Source organism: Octopus sinensis, linkage group LG13 (genome assembly GCF_006345805.1).
Source record: "Octopus sinensis linkage group LG13, ASM634580v1, whole genome shotgun sequence".
Taxonomy (NCBI): Eukaryota; Metazoa; Mollusca; class Cephalopoda; order Octopoda; family Octopodidae; genus Octopus; species Octopus sinensis.
Window position 1 is genome coordinate 16812297 of NC_043009.1, and position 21173 is coordinate 16833469.

The 21173-nt window shown below is 34.7% G+C and overlaps 1 protein-coding gene across 2 annotated transcripts in view; it reads left to right on the plus strand.

Moving 5' to 3' along the window:
• LOC115218501 (probable phospholipid-transporting ATPase VB) overlaps positions 1–21173 on the plus strand; it is a 115441-nt gene that overhangs the window by 49133 nt on the left and 45135 nt on the right. For both annotated transcript variants that reach the window (XM_029788359.2, XM_036508167.1), the window contains exons 3-6: positions 3419–3501; positions 12862–12968; positions 15532–15663; positions 20063–20193. In XM_029788359.2, the coding sequence (XP_029644219.1) occupies positions 3419–3501; positions 12862–12968; positions 15532–15663; positions 20063–20193 (453 nt within the window). The remainder of the gene's footprint in view (positions 1–3418; positions 3502–12861; positions 12969–15531; positions 15664–20062; positions 20194–21173) is intronic.

Genomic DNA, 21173 nt, shown 5'->3' on the forward strand with positions numbered 1-21173 from the left:
TATCCAAAATTCTAACTGCCTCCTTTTTCTCAATATATGTCTATATATATATATATCTATATAAATATAATATATATAACAAAGCAGGAAAATGGAAGTTTTTGTATTATTCATTCTCCATTACATGTGTTTCATTTGCTAATAAAAAGAACGAAACTCTGTAATGGAGAACAAATGATACCAAAGTATTTCTGTTTTCCTGTTTTGTTGTTCAGCAACTGTGCAAATAATATTTCCATGATTCTCAATTTTAATGTGTTTCAACTCACATACTACAGTAACTATGGGTACCTATTGGTTATGGTAATGGAATAAGCAGGTGTGCATTAAGAAGAAACAGCTGGGATTTACACTAGCTACATATATATGTGTGTGTGTATAGATATACTAGCATTATGACCTGGTGTTGCTGGGTCATAGTGCTAGTGCATGTATATATGTGTATATATATGTGTACATCTATATATATACATTTACACATAAAATACAAAATATAAAGTTATATCTTGATATCGCTAGTGATAACAATACTCAAAATATATAACAGACTGGAATTGTCGGCCCGTCTCCTGCAATTTCGATCAATTGTATCTTGTCCTCTCTCTTGTATAGAAGTGTGGCTACAATCCAGCCTACCTCTACTTCTGGGGGGACATTTTAAATTTTTATCTGGGACTTAGGACGTCCCAGATATAAAGGTAAAAATAAAATATTTCCACTTTGCAAGGTTCGAGTCAAGTACTCCCTTGCACACTCCGTTGACTCGAACCTTGCTTCTATTGTGGCAAATTTACCGCCTCTGGTTAGATATCTTTCATAGTCACACCAAGACACTTTTCGATGGTGCTTTCCTCCAGGTGTTCAAATCTTTTTTTTTCTCTACATTGTATACTTTATGGATAATAGTCTTTTCTTTAATGTAATTTTTTATTTCGTTTGGTGGTATTATCCTAGATTCACCGTCTTTGTCGGTGATCAATCCGAAATAGGTTTATATTTCTTCCATTTTAATTTTAATGAGTTCGCGCCCACCAACGGCTGCAGGGAAATTCATTTTTGGACTTTCTTCTATTGAAGGCATTTTAACAAAAGTGCTTCCGTATAAACGGTGAAAATATTGTCAATTTCCCCCAACAAGGACACAATTCAATTTTTAAACAGTAACCAAAGCTCCTCCCAAAGGGGGAGGGTTACGGTTTACAATTATTTAACAAATGCAACACAACAACGCTTCCCTTACGAGGAACCAACAAACGTGATAACAATAGTTAAACAGTGATAATAATAACAACAAACTTTACGGTGAATCAAATAGCAGTATGCAGTAGAAGCTTATAGTCCTTTATGTATAAGAAATAAACCAACAGCAGTACTCTGTAGAAGCGGCTGTTCGAGAAAACAGACATTACATACAGCCAAACTTCATATAGATACTTAATGCTAGCTAATTAGCAGATAATCTAATGTAAAAGCTGTGGTAAAAGGTATGTGCACAGCTCCATCTGGACTATTCCATTTCTGCACACTAATTCTATTTTTAATTTATTCCCATTCCTGTGAAACCACTTATTCAAGTTCATGTCATTGATGCAATTTTATACCAATTGCTATTTTTACTTTTAATTATGTTACGATTTAATTATTATATTATACTTTAGTTTGATTTTAATTATTACTTACTACATATAATTCAATTGTTATTATTATCTTTAATTTTTATTGTTAAAGTGAAAGTATCTGACATAAAATAGAGAAATGTTTTTGTTTCACTTTTAACACGTAATACTGAAATAGTGGAGAAGATATGATATTGCTGTGGGCTCGCCCTAGGCAAAAAGTAAAAAAGTTTTTTTGCTAATGACACTCCCCGGACCCTAAGTAAGGCATGTGTAAAATTTGAATGAAATTGGTTGTGTAGTTCTCAGGTTTTAGGGAAACGCACAGACAGACAGACAGACACACATTCTCAGTTTTATATATATAGAGATGTAGGTATATATATATATATATATATATATTATATATATATATATAATGTTTGTATATATGTTTTATGTGATGTGCTGCATAAGATAGGAAACTGCATTCAGTGGTGAGGCTCCTACTCAAGAGTTTAGGAGCTTTAAGGAGTATAGAATTATCTCTGAGTCCCCACTACTGCCAAGTTTGCTATCATCTGGGGTGGTAGTAGCTTCAAAACCGCAGTTGTGGGTCAATAACAGAAGATAGTCCTGTGGCTAATAGCATACAGAATCCAAAGGAGGAACCAACCCCTGCACAGCAGACTAGCACATTAAACTGGTAGAAAGTAACAAGACTCTTAATGCCATATCATTCTTAGAAAAGTCTTGAATCTTCAGACTTTTGTATGGAGGTTAATGATTGTTGATGCTCTGCAGGCATGGCATGAAGAGAGTGGTGAGTGTGTGGGTTGTTAGGCTGATAAAATAGCTATAAGAAAATTGGATAACAAGTAAATAAAATAAATAGAAATCCTCCCTAATACTGCTCTGGCTTAAAATAAGTTAAAGGTCATCACATAAACTTCCTTGTAACGAGTACACATGCATCGGAGGTTGAGGGAACTTTCCTGAAAAGTTGATCTCATTTCCCAGTCGATTTTATTTAACTTCTATTGCCAATTTACAAAGGGAAAATATTTATGTTAAATCATTTTCTTTTATTGTTATTTTTGGGGATGGTCATATTTTGCCAATTAGACACATGGTTGATATGTTTGGTCTTTGGTACAGTTTTATTTTTATTATTATTGTTATTGTTATTATTATTATCATTATTATTATTATTATTATTATTATACTTGGGGATGGTCATATTTTGCCAATTAGACACATGGTCGATATGTTTGGTCTTTGGTACAGTTTTATTTTTATTAATTTTGTTTCTTTGCCAAAACCCTTTCATCACACATCTTGTAACGCCTTCGGAAACTCTTTATCGTACATGTTTCCTCCTGTTTTGCTTTGTCCATTTTCCTTACATGTGTTTAACTGGCAAAAAAAAAAGACCATCGCTAAGTATAAGAATATCTGTTTCAACACATGATTCCACATCAAGAATGTTGCAAAACAAATACATAAACGTAACTTTTTTCTATAATCCTAACACCTGTCATTCTTGCGACCTAGTTTCATTTCTCATTTATGCCAATTTCACTTCAACAACATGACTATTCTTCAGCAAAAAAAAAAAAAGAGAATTCATGACTGTTTCATTTTATATTTAAAATAATTTCACTTGATTTATCAAGTTAAAAGATAAGGAAAAAGGATGAATGCTTTGCCGTTTCATTGTGTGTACAAATGAGTGATCCACAACCTATTTAAGAATTTCATAATCACTGAAATTATTTTGCTTGAAATAAATGTCACCTACTTTCAATGTCATTTCATTGCAGAGGAAATATAACCCAACAGAGTTTAAAGGAACAGTGATATGTGATTCACCAAATGTAGATATTTACAGATTTAATGGATTCATGTATGTATTGAAGTTTTCATTTTTGTTTATTATACAAATGACATCAATGATAACACTGGGCAACAAAAGAAATTTTTTGTCATGTTATTTAAACTTTTTCAGCTGATTTAGGGTAATTTTAGGGTGCTGAATCCGAATCTGACATCAGTTTTCAGACAGGACATGTAGTTTTTTAGTTATTCACAGCATCAGATTTTCCAACCAATTGAAAATATTTACTTGGCTACTTGCTTTTGATTTTCATTCATACACGCATCACTGAAACAAAAAATAAGTGCTGATAGAGGGAAATGTAGGCTACCTGTTAAATTGCCACATGAGATGAGAATTTATTTTACTTTATCGCTATAATTATAGTAAAGTTCTCCTCACTGTACACTATTGATATTAGGTTATAGTAAGCCACTCAGACTCCATTTTCTTGATTACTGCTAGTGCTGTTAAAACAAAGTACATAAAATAAGAGGGCCAAGTTATATGAAAAGTAGTTTAGTAATAAGTTTAGTTATTTATTAAAGTGATCACTGTTTGAAATTTAAGATGGAAAAAATTGTTTCGTGATAGCCATAGCTTCAGTACATTCTATGTTAATTTCAATGATTTTTTTGGAGAAATATATTTTGATGTTTTACAGTAACATTTACAACTGATTAATTTTATATTTTGGTTAACTGACAGGCTTCCTTGAGTGTTGATTTAGGTTATTATTGTATGTATTTATGATGAGCAGAAAAGTTTGTGTCAGTCACCCGAATAGCATTTGTTACATGTATGGAAAATTTACACCAAAAGATCAAAGAAATAAGCTTACAAAGAAATTTTTAAATGCTTATAAGCTCTGCTTTTGGATGCAAAGTTGGGGACCAAGATAAACTGGGGGCACCTCATGTTTATTGCAAAAACTGCTACATAGCACTAACCCAATGGCTGAATGGTATGCCATTTGCAGTACCAACAAACCACTATACTGATTATTATTTCTGCTTAACTAACATTACAAGCTTCTCTAAGAAGAACAAATCCAAGATTGTTTATCCAGATTGCCCTTCAGCTTTAAAACCAGTTGTTCATAATGCTGAAAATATTCCAGTTCCAGAACCTCCTTCATCTTTTGACAAAGGTAGTTTAAGAGAAGAAAGTACTACATCTACTTCAGTTGAAAGCATGCTGAGTGATACAGAAGATCACTGTGATGAACCAGGATCTTCAAAAAAGTTTCTCATTTATTATTCAACTTGAGTTAAATGATTTAGTTAGAGACTTGGATTTAACAAAAGAAAAGTCAGAACTACTGGGCTCCAGGTTGAAACACTGGAATCTTTTACACAATGGTGTAAAATGCTCGTATTCTCAAAAACAGCATACAGAATTGCATGAATTTTTTACGGAGAAAGACGGTATTTGTTTTTGTTATAATGTTGAAGGACTCCTGCACGAGATGGGGTATGGCCATAATCCTGAAGAATGGAGACTCTTCATAGATTCCAGCAAATCAAGCCCCAAAGCTGTTTTGCTGCATAATGGCAATCAAAAACCTTCAATACTACCAGCACATGCTGTAGGATTAAGGGAAATTTATGAACCAATGGATAAAATTTTGCACTTGATTGGATAACAAGTAAATAAAATAAATAGAAATCCTCCCTGATACTGCTCTGGCATGAAGAGATTGGTGAGTGTGGGTTGTTAGGCTTCTTGGGTTGCAAATGGAGTATACAACGCATCAGTGCTTTTTGTGCCTTTGGAACAGCAGAGATAACAAGCATCAATATGATCAAAAAGAGTGACCAAAGGGAAGTGATTTCACTCCAGGGAGATACAACGTTAAATACATCCCATTAGTTGACCTTCAGAAAATTTACCTTCCTCCCTTACACATTAAACTTGGGGTGTTTAAGAATTTTGTTAAGGCCATGAATGAAGACAGTGAAGGATCCAAATATCTCAGTGAAAATTTTGTTTCTAGCAAGAGTGAAGCTAAGATCAAAGCTGGTGTTTTTAATGGACCAGAAATTCGCACACTAATTTGTGATGATATTTTTCAAGAAAAATGAAGCCCTGTAGAGAAAAACTGTTGGGGAAAAGTTTGTTTCTCTTGTGAAAAATGTTTTGGGAAATGAGAAATCATCTATGTTGCAATTGTGAATGATTTTTTTGAAAGCTTATAAGTAACTTGGGGCAAGAATGTCTCTAAAAATTCATTTTCTCCACTCATCGTTTTTTTTTCCAACCCAATATGGGTGATGTAAGCAATGAGCATGGTGAATGATTTCATCAAAAAAATCAAAGCACTACAGTGGCAGACTTACACCAAACATGCTGACAGACTACTGCTGGTTTTTAAAACAAAAAACAGACATGCAACAAAAGAAGATGCTGAAACTATTTTTGAAAAACATAAAATTAATAATATTCACTTTACACTTTTGTTTTGTGTTTTGTTGGTTTTAGAGCTACTTGTACATGTAGTTGCTATTCTTCATATACCAAACTAGCAGTATCGCCCAGCGTTGCTCAGGTTTGTAAGGGAAATAACTATATAAGCATTTTTAGAGATGTAAAGTATAATAGCCATCTCAATATGTCTAACCACAAGGGGGGGTGGTGGTGTTACTGTAGCTTTTTATGTTCTGAGATTTAATAATACATTTTGAGAGAGTTACTTCTCAAAAATGAGTTACTGCCAAAAATGCATTAAAAATGGGAAAAATTGATGGTAATTTTTATTTTAAATCGTAGACTCATCATAAACATGCGCTAATACCCAGAAGGGCTCGATATGAATCACGACTATAAGATACCCGGTTTTGGTTAAACTGCACCGCAAAATGTGGGAGTAGTTAGGAATCTAAATCGTAGGAGACAGACAGCACACAACCTCTCTTTTATATATAAAGATAACATTAATTTATGCTTAACATAACATTCATTTTATTTGTCATGAATTTTCACATTATTGTAATTTTGATAGCACAAAAACGTGATGTGCTAGAGCAAAAATGATTGCAGATTTGGATTCAGCACTCCCAAATTACCTATGAGCACCATTTTGTCTAATTGTAGCAAAAATTTTGTTGTTGCCTGGTGTAATCATTTCTAAATGGTTTCATCATTATTGTTAATGTTATTTCCAGCATCCTTCCTCTCTTAATCATGTACTCTTGTTAACGGAAGAGATTTAACAGAAATTTGTTCAGTACATCTCAGCATTTTAAGTCCAGATCCTGCTAGAAGTGATTTTACTCTTTATAAGTTCCTGTTATATGCTTGGATTGATTCAATTTCCCTAATATATATATATATATAATATATATATATATTCCCTAATATATATATACTTTTACTCGTTTTCAGTCCTGTGACTGTGACCATGCTGGAGCACCACCTTGTTTTAGTCACACAAACCAACTCCAGGACTTATTTTTTTAAGCCTGGTACTTTATCAATCTCTTTTGCTGAACTGCTAAGTTATATGGACATAAACACACCAACACTGGTTGTCAAGCAGTGATGAGTGGAGAAATAAAGACACATACACACACACACTCACACACACACACATATATATATATATATATATATACACATATATACACATGATGGGCTTCTTTTAGTTTCCATCTACCAAATCTACTCACAAGGCTTTGGTTGCCCCAAGGCTATAGTAGAAGACATCTGCCCAAGGTGCTACACAGTGGGACTGAACCTGGAACCATGTGGTTGGGAAGCAAGCTTCTTACCACACAGCCATGCCTGTAAATATCTATCTATCTGTCTGTCTATCTATTCATATACATACTCTCAATACGGCTAGCATAGATGAAAAATTTGGGCTTAGTTTTGGCTTCTGCTTTTGAAATATGGCAAGGTTTCAATTTTGACCCACATATCTGTGTTGATCTTTCTCTGGTAATCCTCCACCAATTCTAAAGCAATCTTTGCCCTTCATAACTTTCTGGTTGCATTTCTTTCCCACTTCATCAATGCTTCTATTACACCATTTCCTCTGCATCATACTCCCTCAGTACTATGGTCCTCTCTTTTTCACTTTCTCCAGATATTACTTGTAGCACTTTAATATGCAGGCCAACACCATTATGCAACTGGTTCGCCCTCCTTTATATTATTTGCATGACATAACTCTCAGTTGTTTATATTACACACCTTGAACTTGCCTTTCCTACTCTCTTCATCTTTTACTTATTGTTTGTCAACGATGTTCTATATACCCACTAGATACAGCAGTTTCCATTCTTTTATATACTCCACAATTTAGTGATAAGGTCCATCTCCAAATTAAGGCAAAGATACTTGCTATAATATCTAATATAAATGTCAGAGCTTGTATCACCACCCAACAGGGTGTGCAGCTGTGAGATGAAAGGGGTGTGTGTTAAAAAGAGAAAATAGGGAAAAATATTAGATTATGTTACATTAACTTAAAGTTTAAATAAAATGGACTCTTCTTTCCACATGTGTGTGTGTGTGTGTGTGTGTTGTTTGTTCATTTATTTCTTTTCTCTTTTGTCTTAATTTAACCTTGACATCTAAAATTGTATTTCTTGTTTTCCATCATGATTAATCTAAATGTTGGAAAGGGAAATATTAAACTCATAGCAAAGTTAACATTTTCCAGTCTGTGTTTTTGTACTTATTTCATCATTACTACATAGCGACAAACACAGAAAAGAGATTTTGTTCCTATAATTCTTGAGTTTTTTTGGGGGTTTTTTTATAACTGTTTTATAATTTTTCTCCTAACTGTTGTGTTGTGCAGAGTTAAGTCAAATGCAATTGTAGTTGCATGTTATTGTTTACATTCAGAAGCTTTACTCAACAGACAAACCAAGCTGTTACCTTGAAATGGTAACCCAGACCCAAACCTCTGCAAACTTGCAATACTATTAAATAAAACAACAGTGTATCACTTAAAAACAAATTGATTTTTTTTGTTTAGTCTTGATATTTGTGTCGTTGTTTATTTGATCTGCATGTGCTGATGTACTCTGTTCACCCTTAACTCTTTTGATACCAACCTGCCCAAGACTATCCTGGTTCTATGATACAAACCCCCTGTTTTAAAATTATCCAAATTAAAAACTTGAATCAAAATTTCATATTAACCCTTTTAAAATGGTTGACGTAAATTTACACACACAATGTACATACTTTAAATCGGTCAACATAATTATAGGCTGTTCTATATTTAAGAGATGAGGAATTATGTACATTATTTACATTCAATGGATATTTGTCCTCATCTTGTTTGTTAACACGTTTCAGCTGATATACCCTCCAGCCTTCTTCACTGGTCTTGGGGAAATTTCGAACCTGGGTTCTCATTCCTAAGGTATTTTTCGATGTTATTATTATTATTATTGTTCAGGTCACTGCTTGGAATCGAACTTGGAATCTTGGTGTTAGTAGCCCGCACTCTTAACCCCAAGATTCAGAGTTTGATTCCAAGCAGTGACCTGAACAATAGCAATAACAATAATAATAATAATAACAACAACAACCAGTTGTTTCTTCCAGATAACTCGGAGAGTGAGTATTTTCCTTGTTCACAATCCAATGATTCTGATAGCACTGATGATAGTCTAATGAATCGAAGGTACAGGTGGGTTGCAGTGAATGGCCGTAGACAACAGAATGTCATGTGGCAAGCTAAACACAATTTTGTCCAATGGCGTGAGTTTACTAGTATGCTTGGCATAAAGGCAAACCTTGAACATGGAAGTTTGCCATTGGAAATCTTCCACGAGTTTTTGACGGACGAAATGTTTCAGTATATAGCAGACAAAACAAATGACTATACTGAAAACCATCCCCAGCATGTCAGACCTCAGTATGGTGGGAGTTGGTTTCCAACCACAGGGGACAAAATCAAAGTTCTGCTTCCCCTGCTGATACTGATAGGCATTGTGACGAACTGAGCCTAATGTCATATTAGAATTGGGATCCTGCCACGTCGACACCTTTCTTTTTGTAAATGATGCCATGCGATCAATATTTTGGTGTTTCTTTGAAATCTACATTTCAACTCAGATGAGAACCAAGACAACAGGCTGCACAAAATACAGCTGAAATTTTCAAAACGGTGTATGTCTTCACACAGGACATTTGTGCAGACAAGAGTTTGTGGAAATTCAAGGGAAGGCTCTGATTCAAACATTACAACCTGACCCAAAGTGCCTGCCTTGGAGTCAAGGTTTATAAAGTATGCCAGTCAACTATCAGAGCCTGTGGCTACACGAGGAATTACAAAATCTACACTGGTTAGGATAGATTGGATCTTCCAGCATCTACTCATACATCAACTGATGTCATGTTGTCACTGAATGAAATCTTCTTTGACAAAGGCTACAGTATTTATTTGGACAACTGGTTTTCTAATCCAGACCTCTTCCTGCAGCTGTAGGCGATGAGGACTAATGCCTATGGGACAGTGAGGATGCACAGGAAAAATATGCTGCCTGATCTTTACAAGATAAAACTTCAAAAGAGGGAAACACTGTACTGATGCACCAATAGTGACAGTTTCACTCTAGTGTGGCGTGGCAAGAAAAACAACTGCATGTTATCCACAATGCATTCTGCAAGCATGAAGGACACTAGGGAACAAGATGCAGATGGTAATGCCATAATGAAATTGAATGTAGTTGTTTCATACAATGAAGGGATGGGCAGGGTTGATTGCTCAGCTCAGCTGGCGATGATACACAAGTCAGTGAGAAATTTTGTGAAATGGTGCAAAAAGATTTTCTTGCATATAGTTGACATGTGTTTTGAGAACTCGCATTTGATTTGGCAGATACTTGGCAGTGTGGGGGACGGATTGACATTCAGGAATCTATTGTTCTGTGAAACATCAGACCTATCAAAGTACAGAATGCATGGACGTCTCCAGGCTGGACTCTCTCTTCACCACATGGTGAAGGGACGTGGACATTTTCCATGACTGTTTCTACCCACTGCCAAGTAGACAAATACTTCAAAGAGTATGTAAAGCAAAAGGGAAACGTAAGGAAACTAGATACCATTGTTCACAATATGGTATGCCACTGTGTATGATACCTTGTTTTGAACTTTACCACACTAAAGTCAGTTTTTGAATTCATGTGATTGTAGCTACATGAAGTTGATCTGACTTGTGCTGTCGAGTGAACTTATTCAGGAATAATACTGCATGAGCGACTTGCACAGGGATATAGTTTAGGTAAATAAACAGTACTTGCACTAAAGCGATTGATGTAAATATACGCCGAACGTTATCTCGCACTGAGTGCTGATCTCAATCGACGCGATTACCGGTGCCGCGCACAGGCAACCGAATGAATCACCACCGTAAACTGGTTAAAGCGGTTGATGTAAATATACACCACACCATTGTCATGCACTAATTGCTGATCTAAGCCAAGATGATTAGCATCAATGCAACCTAGTTGCTTGATTAAAAAAAACAAAAACGTTGCATGGGGTTAATTTCTGTACCAAACACCAGCGATGACAAATGACTGAGATCTTCAGCAGTATGCACCCATTACACCCTCAGAGTGGCTGGCATTAGGAAGGGCATCCAGCCATAGAAACTATGCAAAATCAGACTGGAGTCTGGTGCAGCCCCTCAGTTTGCCAGCCCTGGTCAAACCAACCAACCCTTGCCAGCCAGCATAGACAATGGACATTAGATGATGATGATGCAGACAGAAAAATGGCAACAAAGGGATTTTAAGGATCATGGGTGTGTTATTATCTACTTAAGTTTCTACAGTTCTATATTTAAGAGACGAGGAATTATGTACATTATTTACATTTGACAGATATTTGTCCTAATCTTTGTTAACACAATGTTTCAGCTGATACCCCCCCCCCCCCCAGCCTTCTTCACGTGTCTTGGGGAAATTTCGGACCTGGGTTCTCATTCCTAAGGTATTTTTTATGTTATCATTATTGTCTCTTTTGCCGAACTGCTAAGTTACGGGGACGAAAATATACCAGCATCAATTGTCAAGCGATGTCGGGGAGACAAACACAGACACACAACATACACACACACACACACACACACACATATATGCATATACATATATACAACAGGCTTCTTTCAGTTTCCGTCTTCCAAATCCACTCAAGGCTTTGGTCGGCCCAAAGCTATAGTAGAAGACATTTGCCCAAGGTGCCACGCAATGTTTTTGTCATGTTGTAATGAATTTATCGAAACAGAATTGTAATTACATGTAATCCATTATACAGAGACATTTCATTTAATCTTAGGGCCAGGCTACTGCATCAAAATCCTAACCATTCCAAATAGACCCAATCACATGCAATCATATCAACATGACATTAGCATCGCAATAAGAAGCAATTATTATTTTTCTTTATTTTATTTTTTGTTTTTATTGATTTTTAAATTAAGAAACAGAGATTCAGTAGATTTCGTTTTAATTCAGAATAACTATTTAATGTCCTGACATTCACTCAACGTCCCATTAACCTTAGTCATACCATCTTCACACTATATTTTATGGGTAACTGGGTTAAATGTAGTTTGACAACACTAATTTAATATGTCTGAATTTAGATTCTGGCATCGTTGAATAGGTTATTACATTATTTAAAAAAACAATTTTTTTTGTGGACTGGCATTGTATGAAGGGAGAGATGCTTCTTCATCTGCTTAATGTTCCAGATAAAATGAAAGCAGTAGCTTTGTAAGTCACTCTGGCTTGTTCTGACATTTTGTTTTAATTTACTTTTACTCAAAGAAGTAGGAGGAATATGATGAAAGACAGTTCTTATGACCTTTGAAACAGTCCCATTCTAGTAACATTGATATAGATGGTGTTCACTTTCAACCTCTATAAGTTGACATCTACAGAGAAAATATCATTCAAGATGACTCTGTAGGTGATGTTCCTTAATTGGAAGTCCAGTGCAGAAAGCTCCTTTCCAAAGCGTGAGATGTCAAGAAGCTATGCTTCCTAATCAGTGGAGCATTTATCAATATTGTGTTGGGTTCTTTGGAGATTTAAAACAATAAAGCTTCAACTATAATGAATGTTAAATGTATCTTACACAAGATAATAGACATAAAAATTGTTATATTATAGAATTATTCATGTCTATTCAATTTAATTATTTCATTGAATAATATTTACAGTTAAAAGATAGTATTTAAATGAATCAAAAAAAAAGAAAGAAAGAAAGGGAAAGAAGATTAAGGAAAAAGAGAATTAAGCAATGAAGGAAAGGGAGATGGGGCATAAGTTTTATTTAATTTCTGATATTTCTAATTGTTGTAACTCTCTAACTGATAGTTCTAACATTTCTGTTTGATTTTCTGATTGTTTGTAGCCCTCTAGATGATGGTAACAAGATTCCTCTCAGCTACAGCAACATCCTTCTTCGAGGTTGTGTTTTACAGAATACAGATTTTGTGGAAGGATTAGTAATATATGCAGGTCAGTGGATCTTTTTTTCGTTCTTAAGTTGTATTTAATTACAGGCAAAATCTTGGCTTCAAATTCTGGCACAAAACCAGCAATACCAGAGGAGGGGCAAAGTCAATTAAATCGACCCCAGTGCTCAATTGTTACTTATTTTATCACCCCTAAAATAATGAAAGGTAAAGTGAACTCTGGTGGCATTTGAACCCGAAACCTAAAGACATACATTGCTGCCAAATCTTCCTTAAATCCTATTGACCCATTTTAAATATAGACAGATTCTAAGACTGCTATCAAGAGATTGCCATTATATCTGTATGCTCCCACCTAGGCACGGTTTAATTTTATGGAAGACCGGCAGTTGCCTATACAGGCAGGTCTCTTCTCAACACTATCAATGTTGTCCAAGGAAAAGCAAATCCAGCCAAAACAGCTTGGCATCAGTGGTGCTGCAAGTGTTGCTGCTAAAATGCAAAGTTCTGGACAGTTCTGCTCATTTACGGCCCTTGGTGGTCACTTAAATAGAAGAATAAATGAGACAATATAATCCCTGATTTTTAAATAGATGGAATGGCCATGGCTGAAATGCTTAAGCAGTATCATTTCCCATTGTGTCATCAGTTAAGAAGTTTGCATCTTAGCCATTCTAAAAATAAAGAGTCACATCTTTGAAATCTCAGTATCACAGAATAATGCATAATTAATCCAAAACAGTGTGAATAAATAAGGATTACATTTGACAGAGTAATATAACTGCTAAAGAGTTAAAGGGGCCTGAGTCAGGCAAAGTTGACCTCAATATGATTTGAACAGAGTGTGCAAAGTTTTCCCAATCAAAAAGTGAAGTGTTTTCTTTGAAAATTAAGCAAACAAGGAAGCAAAGTAAATAGCTGAGTGTCAAATGCCAGCCAGTTACTATAAAATGTCTAGTGTGATTTTATCATTATTGAAGTTGGATTCAATAAATATCTTAATTAAATTCTGTTTTTGCAGCAAAGCATGGCTGTTATCTACACTGATGTATTGAATGTTAATAGATGAGAGTTAGAATGACTAACAGTACAGGGTGTTTGGGCTAAATTTGACAGTTTGCTTAAAAAGAAAAGAATATCCCATCTATAAATAAAAGTATTTTTAAAAAATCATAAAATATCAAATAGATTTTGGTTGGGTGATAACAATTTACTCAAGGAAGCTGCACCCAGCTTCTACCACAGCCTCAAGACAGCTCCAGAGCCTGGTGTGTATGTTCCTCACTATGTCCCTAGGAAGATCTTCAAACAGCTCTTTTATCTTGGCCTCCAGCTCAGTCTTGGTGTCACAGCCAGGGTTTTACCACAGTCTGTGGGAACTTCACATAGCCATCTGAATTGAGCCTATGGCCCTGTTCAAAGATGTGACGTAGCATGATGTCACCCTCCTGCTGACCATGGCTTTGTAGTCTCCCTTGCTGCTGTCCATAACATGTTTTACAGTCTTTCCAGTGTTCATAGAGCATTGAACAGCAGTCATGATGCCAGCATTTTCATACATAGAAGAAATCATCATGATACAAGAAGGAGGAATTTATTCACAGTTTAAAGAATTTGGTCTTAGTTGGATGTGTAGTGTCAATGTACATATGCAACAGAGCACTAGTAGCTCACTTTTTCAGGTGACAATGGCCATGAATTCATCTCCATCATTGCTTGAAAGCAAAGAACACTTTCAATATATTTATATACCTGTTGATGATGCCACATAAAAAACACCTGTCTTGTGCCATGTTAAAGGCACTGGTGATGGTGCCATGCAAGAAGCACCCAGCACACTTAGTAGAGTGGTTGGCATTAGGAAGGACATCCAGCCATCGAAACCATGCCAGAACAGATAATGGAACTGCTTTGTGCTGACTCCAGTCTTACCAGCTCCAGTCAAACTGTCCAACCCATACCAGCGTGGAAAATGGACATTAAATGATGATGATGACGAAGATGATAATGATGATGATCTATGAATCTTGAAATACACACACGAATCTGTGTGTATGTATCTATGCATATATCAGCATATTGATATCCACTTTTTTTAAGCCTGCATGGGTTGTATGGAGTTCATGACATGTGTGTGTTTGTGTGTGTGTCTCTTTGTCTTGACATTGTGTGATGGTTGTAAACAAGTTTCACCTCCATACAGGTGGTGTGCTTTTTTTCCAGTCTTCATTACAAACGTGGCTAGAGACAGGGAAATATTACTTTGGTTGAAAACGAATGAATTTTGACAACGGAAAAGACATCAGACCATAGAAAATCTGTCAACAAATTCAACCTGATACATGCAAGCATGGAAATTTGATCATTTATATGATGATAAATGCATACATACATACATACATACACACACACAAACACACACACACACACACACACACATACACACACACACATACACACACACACACACACACACACACACGTGTATGTGTATTTCAGGAATTTAAAAATTTCAACAGTTATCTGTATGTATATTGAATATGTATATTTTGGGTATAGTGTTTTTCTTTTTTTTTGTTATTGGATCAAACTGTTCTGTATTGTAGGTCATGAAACAAAAGCGATGCTAAATAACAGAGGACCCAGATACAAGAGAAGCAAACTGGAATGTAAAATAAACCGGGATATTATTTGGTGTGCCCTGTTGTTGATTTTTCTCTGTGTCTTTTGTGCAGCTGGTAAGTGTTGCATTATGCAGTTCTACAAAGTCATTCTTTAAACCAGCACTGAACAACTCCTGTTTAAAAGTCATTCCAACCATGACTGTTCTATTTTTTTTTATTTTGTTAGGCTTAGTTTATTCCAAACTAGATTATCCTTTGTGTCCTTGATTAAGATGTAGAGTGTGGTTCAAGTCTCATTTGACCTGCTATTTCTAGTTGGTTAACCAACGGCATACACGTATTTTTTGTTGTCTCGGATCAGTGTTTTTTACGAATTATGATTATTAAAAATTTTGGCTATTATTAAAAATTTGTAATAATGACCCTAAAATCTTTTTTAGGGTCAGTGGGTGTAGTCAGTTTAATTGTCCCCAGTATTTAACAGGTACTTATTTAAGCTAAGGATTGGATGATAAATCAAATTCCCACGCTATTTGACCTCAAAATGTAGAAGTTGTAACATAGTTTCTCTGTCTCATTACTGATTCTGTCTTCCACAATAAGGAAATGGTTAAAGATTTTTATCAAATAATATTAATAATAATAACTGGCAGATCTCATGGAAATTCCACTTTTTCTTTCTTGAAGCATTAACTTATAGATCTCCATTGCATTATTTATTCTGTTAAAGATTTTCATTATGTCTGCTTTTGTTCCATAGCTAATTAAGCTTCTTAAAAATATAACACTTGAATTTATGTTAAGCTGAATAATAATAATATAAAATAAACACAATATTTTTTGTTATTCAGGCTTAAAGTCTAGGGCATTTGTGGGGAGAGAATATAGGAACTGATGAATGTAATCGTTTTTGGAACTGATTTTACGAGAACTGAACATGGCACCATTGAAGTTTCACTAGAAGAAATTAAACAAAAACATAGTCAATGAAAGAAAATAGAATATGAAATAAGAAGTTAATAACATTAATTTAATTAAAAAATTAATACAATACAAAATGAAACTAAACATTTATCAATTGAAACTTCAGTAGATTTTTATTGATTAAGGAATATGGTCATGTGGTTAAGAAGTTCACTTCTCAGTCATGTGATTGCAGTTCAATCCCACTGCACAGCCCTTTGAGTGTCTTCTGCTGTAGCCCTGAACTGACAAATACCTTTTTGGTGGACAGGAACTGCAGGAAATCCATTGTGTGTGAATGCTGATATTCCTCACTTGTCATTGCTTGAGTGAAACAATGATGCTGTTGACTTTGTTGATGTTATGAGTGATTTTCCTCTACTTTCAAAGATATCTGGAATAAAAAAATATGTTCTTGAAATACTTTACTTGGTGACAGGAAAAGCATCTAGCTGTCAAATCCTTCTTCAAATAATTGCCTAACTTTATAAATGTGTTTGTTAAACAAATGAAAGATTTATTATCTTTACATAATTATATTAGTTTAATAGGAAGTTGTTTTCACAATGTCTCTTTAATTAATTAAAAAAATGTAAAAAGAGAATGAAATATTGATAAAATAATTGTAAGTTGAAGTACAATAATCATTCTCATATTGCAGTATACTAACAACACTGTAGGGTAGGTTTACAAGTTAATTGAATTGTCATCTAGAATATGATTAGTATTCTGTCAACTTGGAATGGGGCAAAGCTGACTTCTACTGGATTTGAACTCAGAATGCAAAAGGGCACTGCAAGTAATGTAACTTGGTACACTGTAGTTTCTGGCTATGTACTATCACAATTTGAACTATAATAATGGGCTAGCCCACACATAGCAGGGGAGAAAGGATATAGTCAGTCACATGTAACAAGATGTAAGACAAAATCAAACTTCCTCAGAATATGAACACAAGAAAGAGACAGGTTAATCTAAATATAATTCTTGTTTAACTCCCTGTCACAGCTGACTGAATAGACCTATGACCAAATTCGTTCCATCTATGACCATCCTTTCTTTTTAGAATATATCTACGACTACATTTGCAATATATACTTTCATTTCTTGAGAGAAAGAGATAATGGCTGTTATTTATAGCAGATTTAGTGATGATATAAAGGCTTTTTCAGCTTGACCTAAATATAGTAAAGTATTGAGGTGTATTTTTTGCAGCTTTGAATGACCTCATTATGAGTTTAAATTTATGTGTGAGTTTTGTGATAGAAATGTCTTAAATAGATATTTCTTATTTTGTGTAGAGTTGTTGCATTTCATGACAATATACGTTTTTCTGTCATCTCATTGCAGCTTTGATCATCCCAATTTTTCTTTCATATCACGAACTGTAATATGATAAGTACCCTTCTTTTAAGATAGCAGGATGTAGTTTGAAAGAGATTTGGTTGTTCAGTCAACTAGAAGTTTAACTGAAACTATTCATTGGCTCATATTTGAAGGTTATTGCAATAATAATTTATTACATGTTGGAGTAAGGTGCAAGCATTAGAGTATAGCTAGTTGAATTTCTCCACAATATCCCCAAGAAGAAAAGCAAAGTGATCTGGACTCAGAACTCTATCAAAAGAGACAATTAAGACTAAATATTGTGAGTGAATTAGTCATCCTTTACTTTAGGGTTCATTAATCTGTGTCATTAAGAAATCAATTGTAAGGTGCATGGGTTTTGTCACTGGACTAATTGAAATTACCTAACTGAATACTTGTATTGTCACTTTATCTTATCATTCAGTGTTCATTTTCTCTCTCTCTCTCTCCCAAACTCACTTATGTACCTTTTTAAAGCTTCTTCTTTTCACTCTCTGTGTGAGAGCATGTATGTAACAGGGAAAAGAGGTAAATTTTGCAAGATTTGTGTGTCAGATTTTGATAGAAGTAGGTTTGAAACTGAAGACATGACTGGTTAAGGGCTCACGCTCAGCCAAGTAATAGTCCAGTCAACACTTAAGTGAAGCAAATAGTTTAATAAGTTTTTCCCTAAATAGCTAGTACTACCTCTTTAGTATCTTTGAACTTTGGTGGTACAGGTACAACATCAATTTTCTGAGACCTTTAGTTCCAAAACCTTTCTAGATTCCTGATTTTCCAAACCAGTGTCAATCATTTCTAAATTAAGCAAATATTAAATTTACTTCAATAATTACATGAAGTATATTAGTATGAATGATAGTTTATTTATACTGTGCTGTGCAAAGTACCAGTAAACTTGTCTGGTGACCATGAGAGTTTAAAGTTCCTGTTTGTAAATTAGTAGCGATTATAAGTGGTGCCAGGCCATCAGTATTTGAAAAGTTGGTATTGTATATGTAAACATAATCCACTGCCTAACAGCACCACCTGGCTTGGCCAAGTGCCTGATCTGAGGACAACTTCCTCCCGTCAATCATGGAGGCCCTGGAAAATGTCATCAGTGTTATTCTTCCTCTTTTGACCAAGTCATAAAAACAAAATAAAAAAAAATTAATTTCCTGTGCATTTCATTCACCAATACAACCAATTTCTGTTTACATAGCAGAAATTTCTTGTTCGGCACAAATCCAAATATTTAATGGGTGAAGTTTAGTTGACCCAATCAACCCAAGTATACCACTAGTATTATTTTATTGACTCTAGAAGTAATAAATGAAGTTACCTTGAACAGAACTTGAAAGTAGGTTGTACAAGTATAAAACTAAATAATCAAATACATTTAGTTTGATCTTATGTGATTTCTGCCAATTTAACAAACATTGTCTTAATTCAATAATAATGAGGTTTATTAAAAAAGTCCAAGCTTTGTAAGGAGTTATATAACTGCTTAAATCTACCTATGTCAATAGTCTTGCCAAAAAGAACCACCGAAGAAAGTATTAAAGTTTGATCTACTAGCAAGAATTTATTGGCATTTGAATGTAATTGTGCAAGTTTACAAACTCCCTGTTCGTTAATGATCTGGATTTACTAAGTGTATGATCCAGCAAGTGTTTAGGATCTTGGTTATGGACATTACATAGTGACAGTGGTAGAAAACTATCAGTTGATGCTCCTGGTATTTAATGTGTCAACTATGTAGGAGTGTAATAAAATGTTGGACTTCATAAAATTTAAAGCCAGAGGGATAGGGAACTAGCTATAGTAAAGCTCCGAGTCTGATGTTACAAATTACATTAGCAATATCAGAAAAGGGAAATGATTAAAACCAAGCTTTAAAAGTTAGGAGTATTGGCTATTATTAGCGATGACACACTGTTAAATATTGGGTTTCAAGATTCATTTGTATCATATAATGAAGCCAGTGTCTGCTGACTACCTTCAAATAGTCTTGTAATGGCAATTAGGTCTTATTAGGAAAATAAAAATGCTTGTTTCTTCAAAATATTAAATAAACATTATTAATAAGTGACATCCAAATTAGCTAACACTAAACAATGAGAACAAATCCCATAATAACCCTCATTACTTGCAAAATGTTGCCCTTAAAATTATTCTTTTGCATGGGTTTTTGTTCCAGCTTCTGTGATTTGGTTGAATAAATATGACAACCCTGAACTTATACCATTTGTACCATATGGAGACAGCGCGCAATATAACTTGGGCCTCAGAGCTTTAATTGAGTTTTCCAAATACATTATTATTTTCCAGGTAATGTCTTTTAATTATTGTTCCAAATTTAACAATTTTCTGCATATCTTTTTCAGTAATCAAACACTTTGTGTAACCAAACACCCTTTGTGTGTGTGTGTGTGTGTGTGTGTGTGTGAGCGAGAGAGAGAGAGAGAGATGAGCGGACATAAATACCCTTTCACCATCCCCACTTCGGCCCTGCAGCACATCCAGTATGTGACAGCTGGAGGGAGAAAGAGCTGCACCATCATCTGGCCAACAGAAAGCTGAGTTAACTCAAGCAATGTGATATGAAAGGCCTTGCTCAAGGACACAACATGTTAAACAGTCTAAGAATTGAGCCCACAACCTCATAAGCCAAACATTTTCACATCTTGAGACAGTTAATTTATCTAAATATATATATATATATATACAGTTTAAAGACATGAGAGAAATGATTATGTATGAAGCTTAATTAACTCCAACCAGCTACACTCACTCCCCAGCCAGACTACTGACAAATTTATCAATTAAATCAATCATGATGTAAGTTGCGTTACTCATGTCTTTTATAAACATTACCCGAGCCTGGAGACACCCTCAATTGAGCTAGCCCTTTTAAGTGACATATAATGAAAAAGGGAAGAAATTTTCATTGGAGAGGAAAATACTGGTCCTTTCAACTGCCACCATAAACGCTTATTTAATTATTGTAGCCAAAAAGCAAACTGAAATACTCACACTCCCTGCAAAAAAAGAAGTCATGGGACTATAATCTGTATTGTAACAGATGGCTAAAACAACCAACCCATACTACATATTATTGATGAGAAGTGATAATATAAGACAAGCCAGTGAAACTATTCAGTTAGAAGTGGAGTGAAGTAAATAAAACTGTTTTTAAACTTGGCATTTCTTTGTAGCCATCACAGTTGATAATGAAATACAGTTTAAAGGTCTACACCATAAAAACAACAACAGAGAGCAACAACAAGCTCACTGTGTTCATAGTTCAG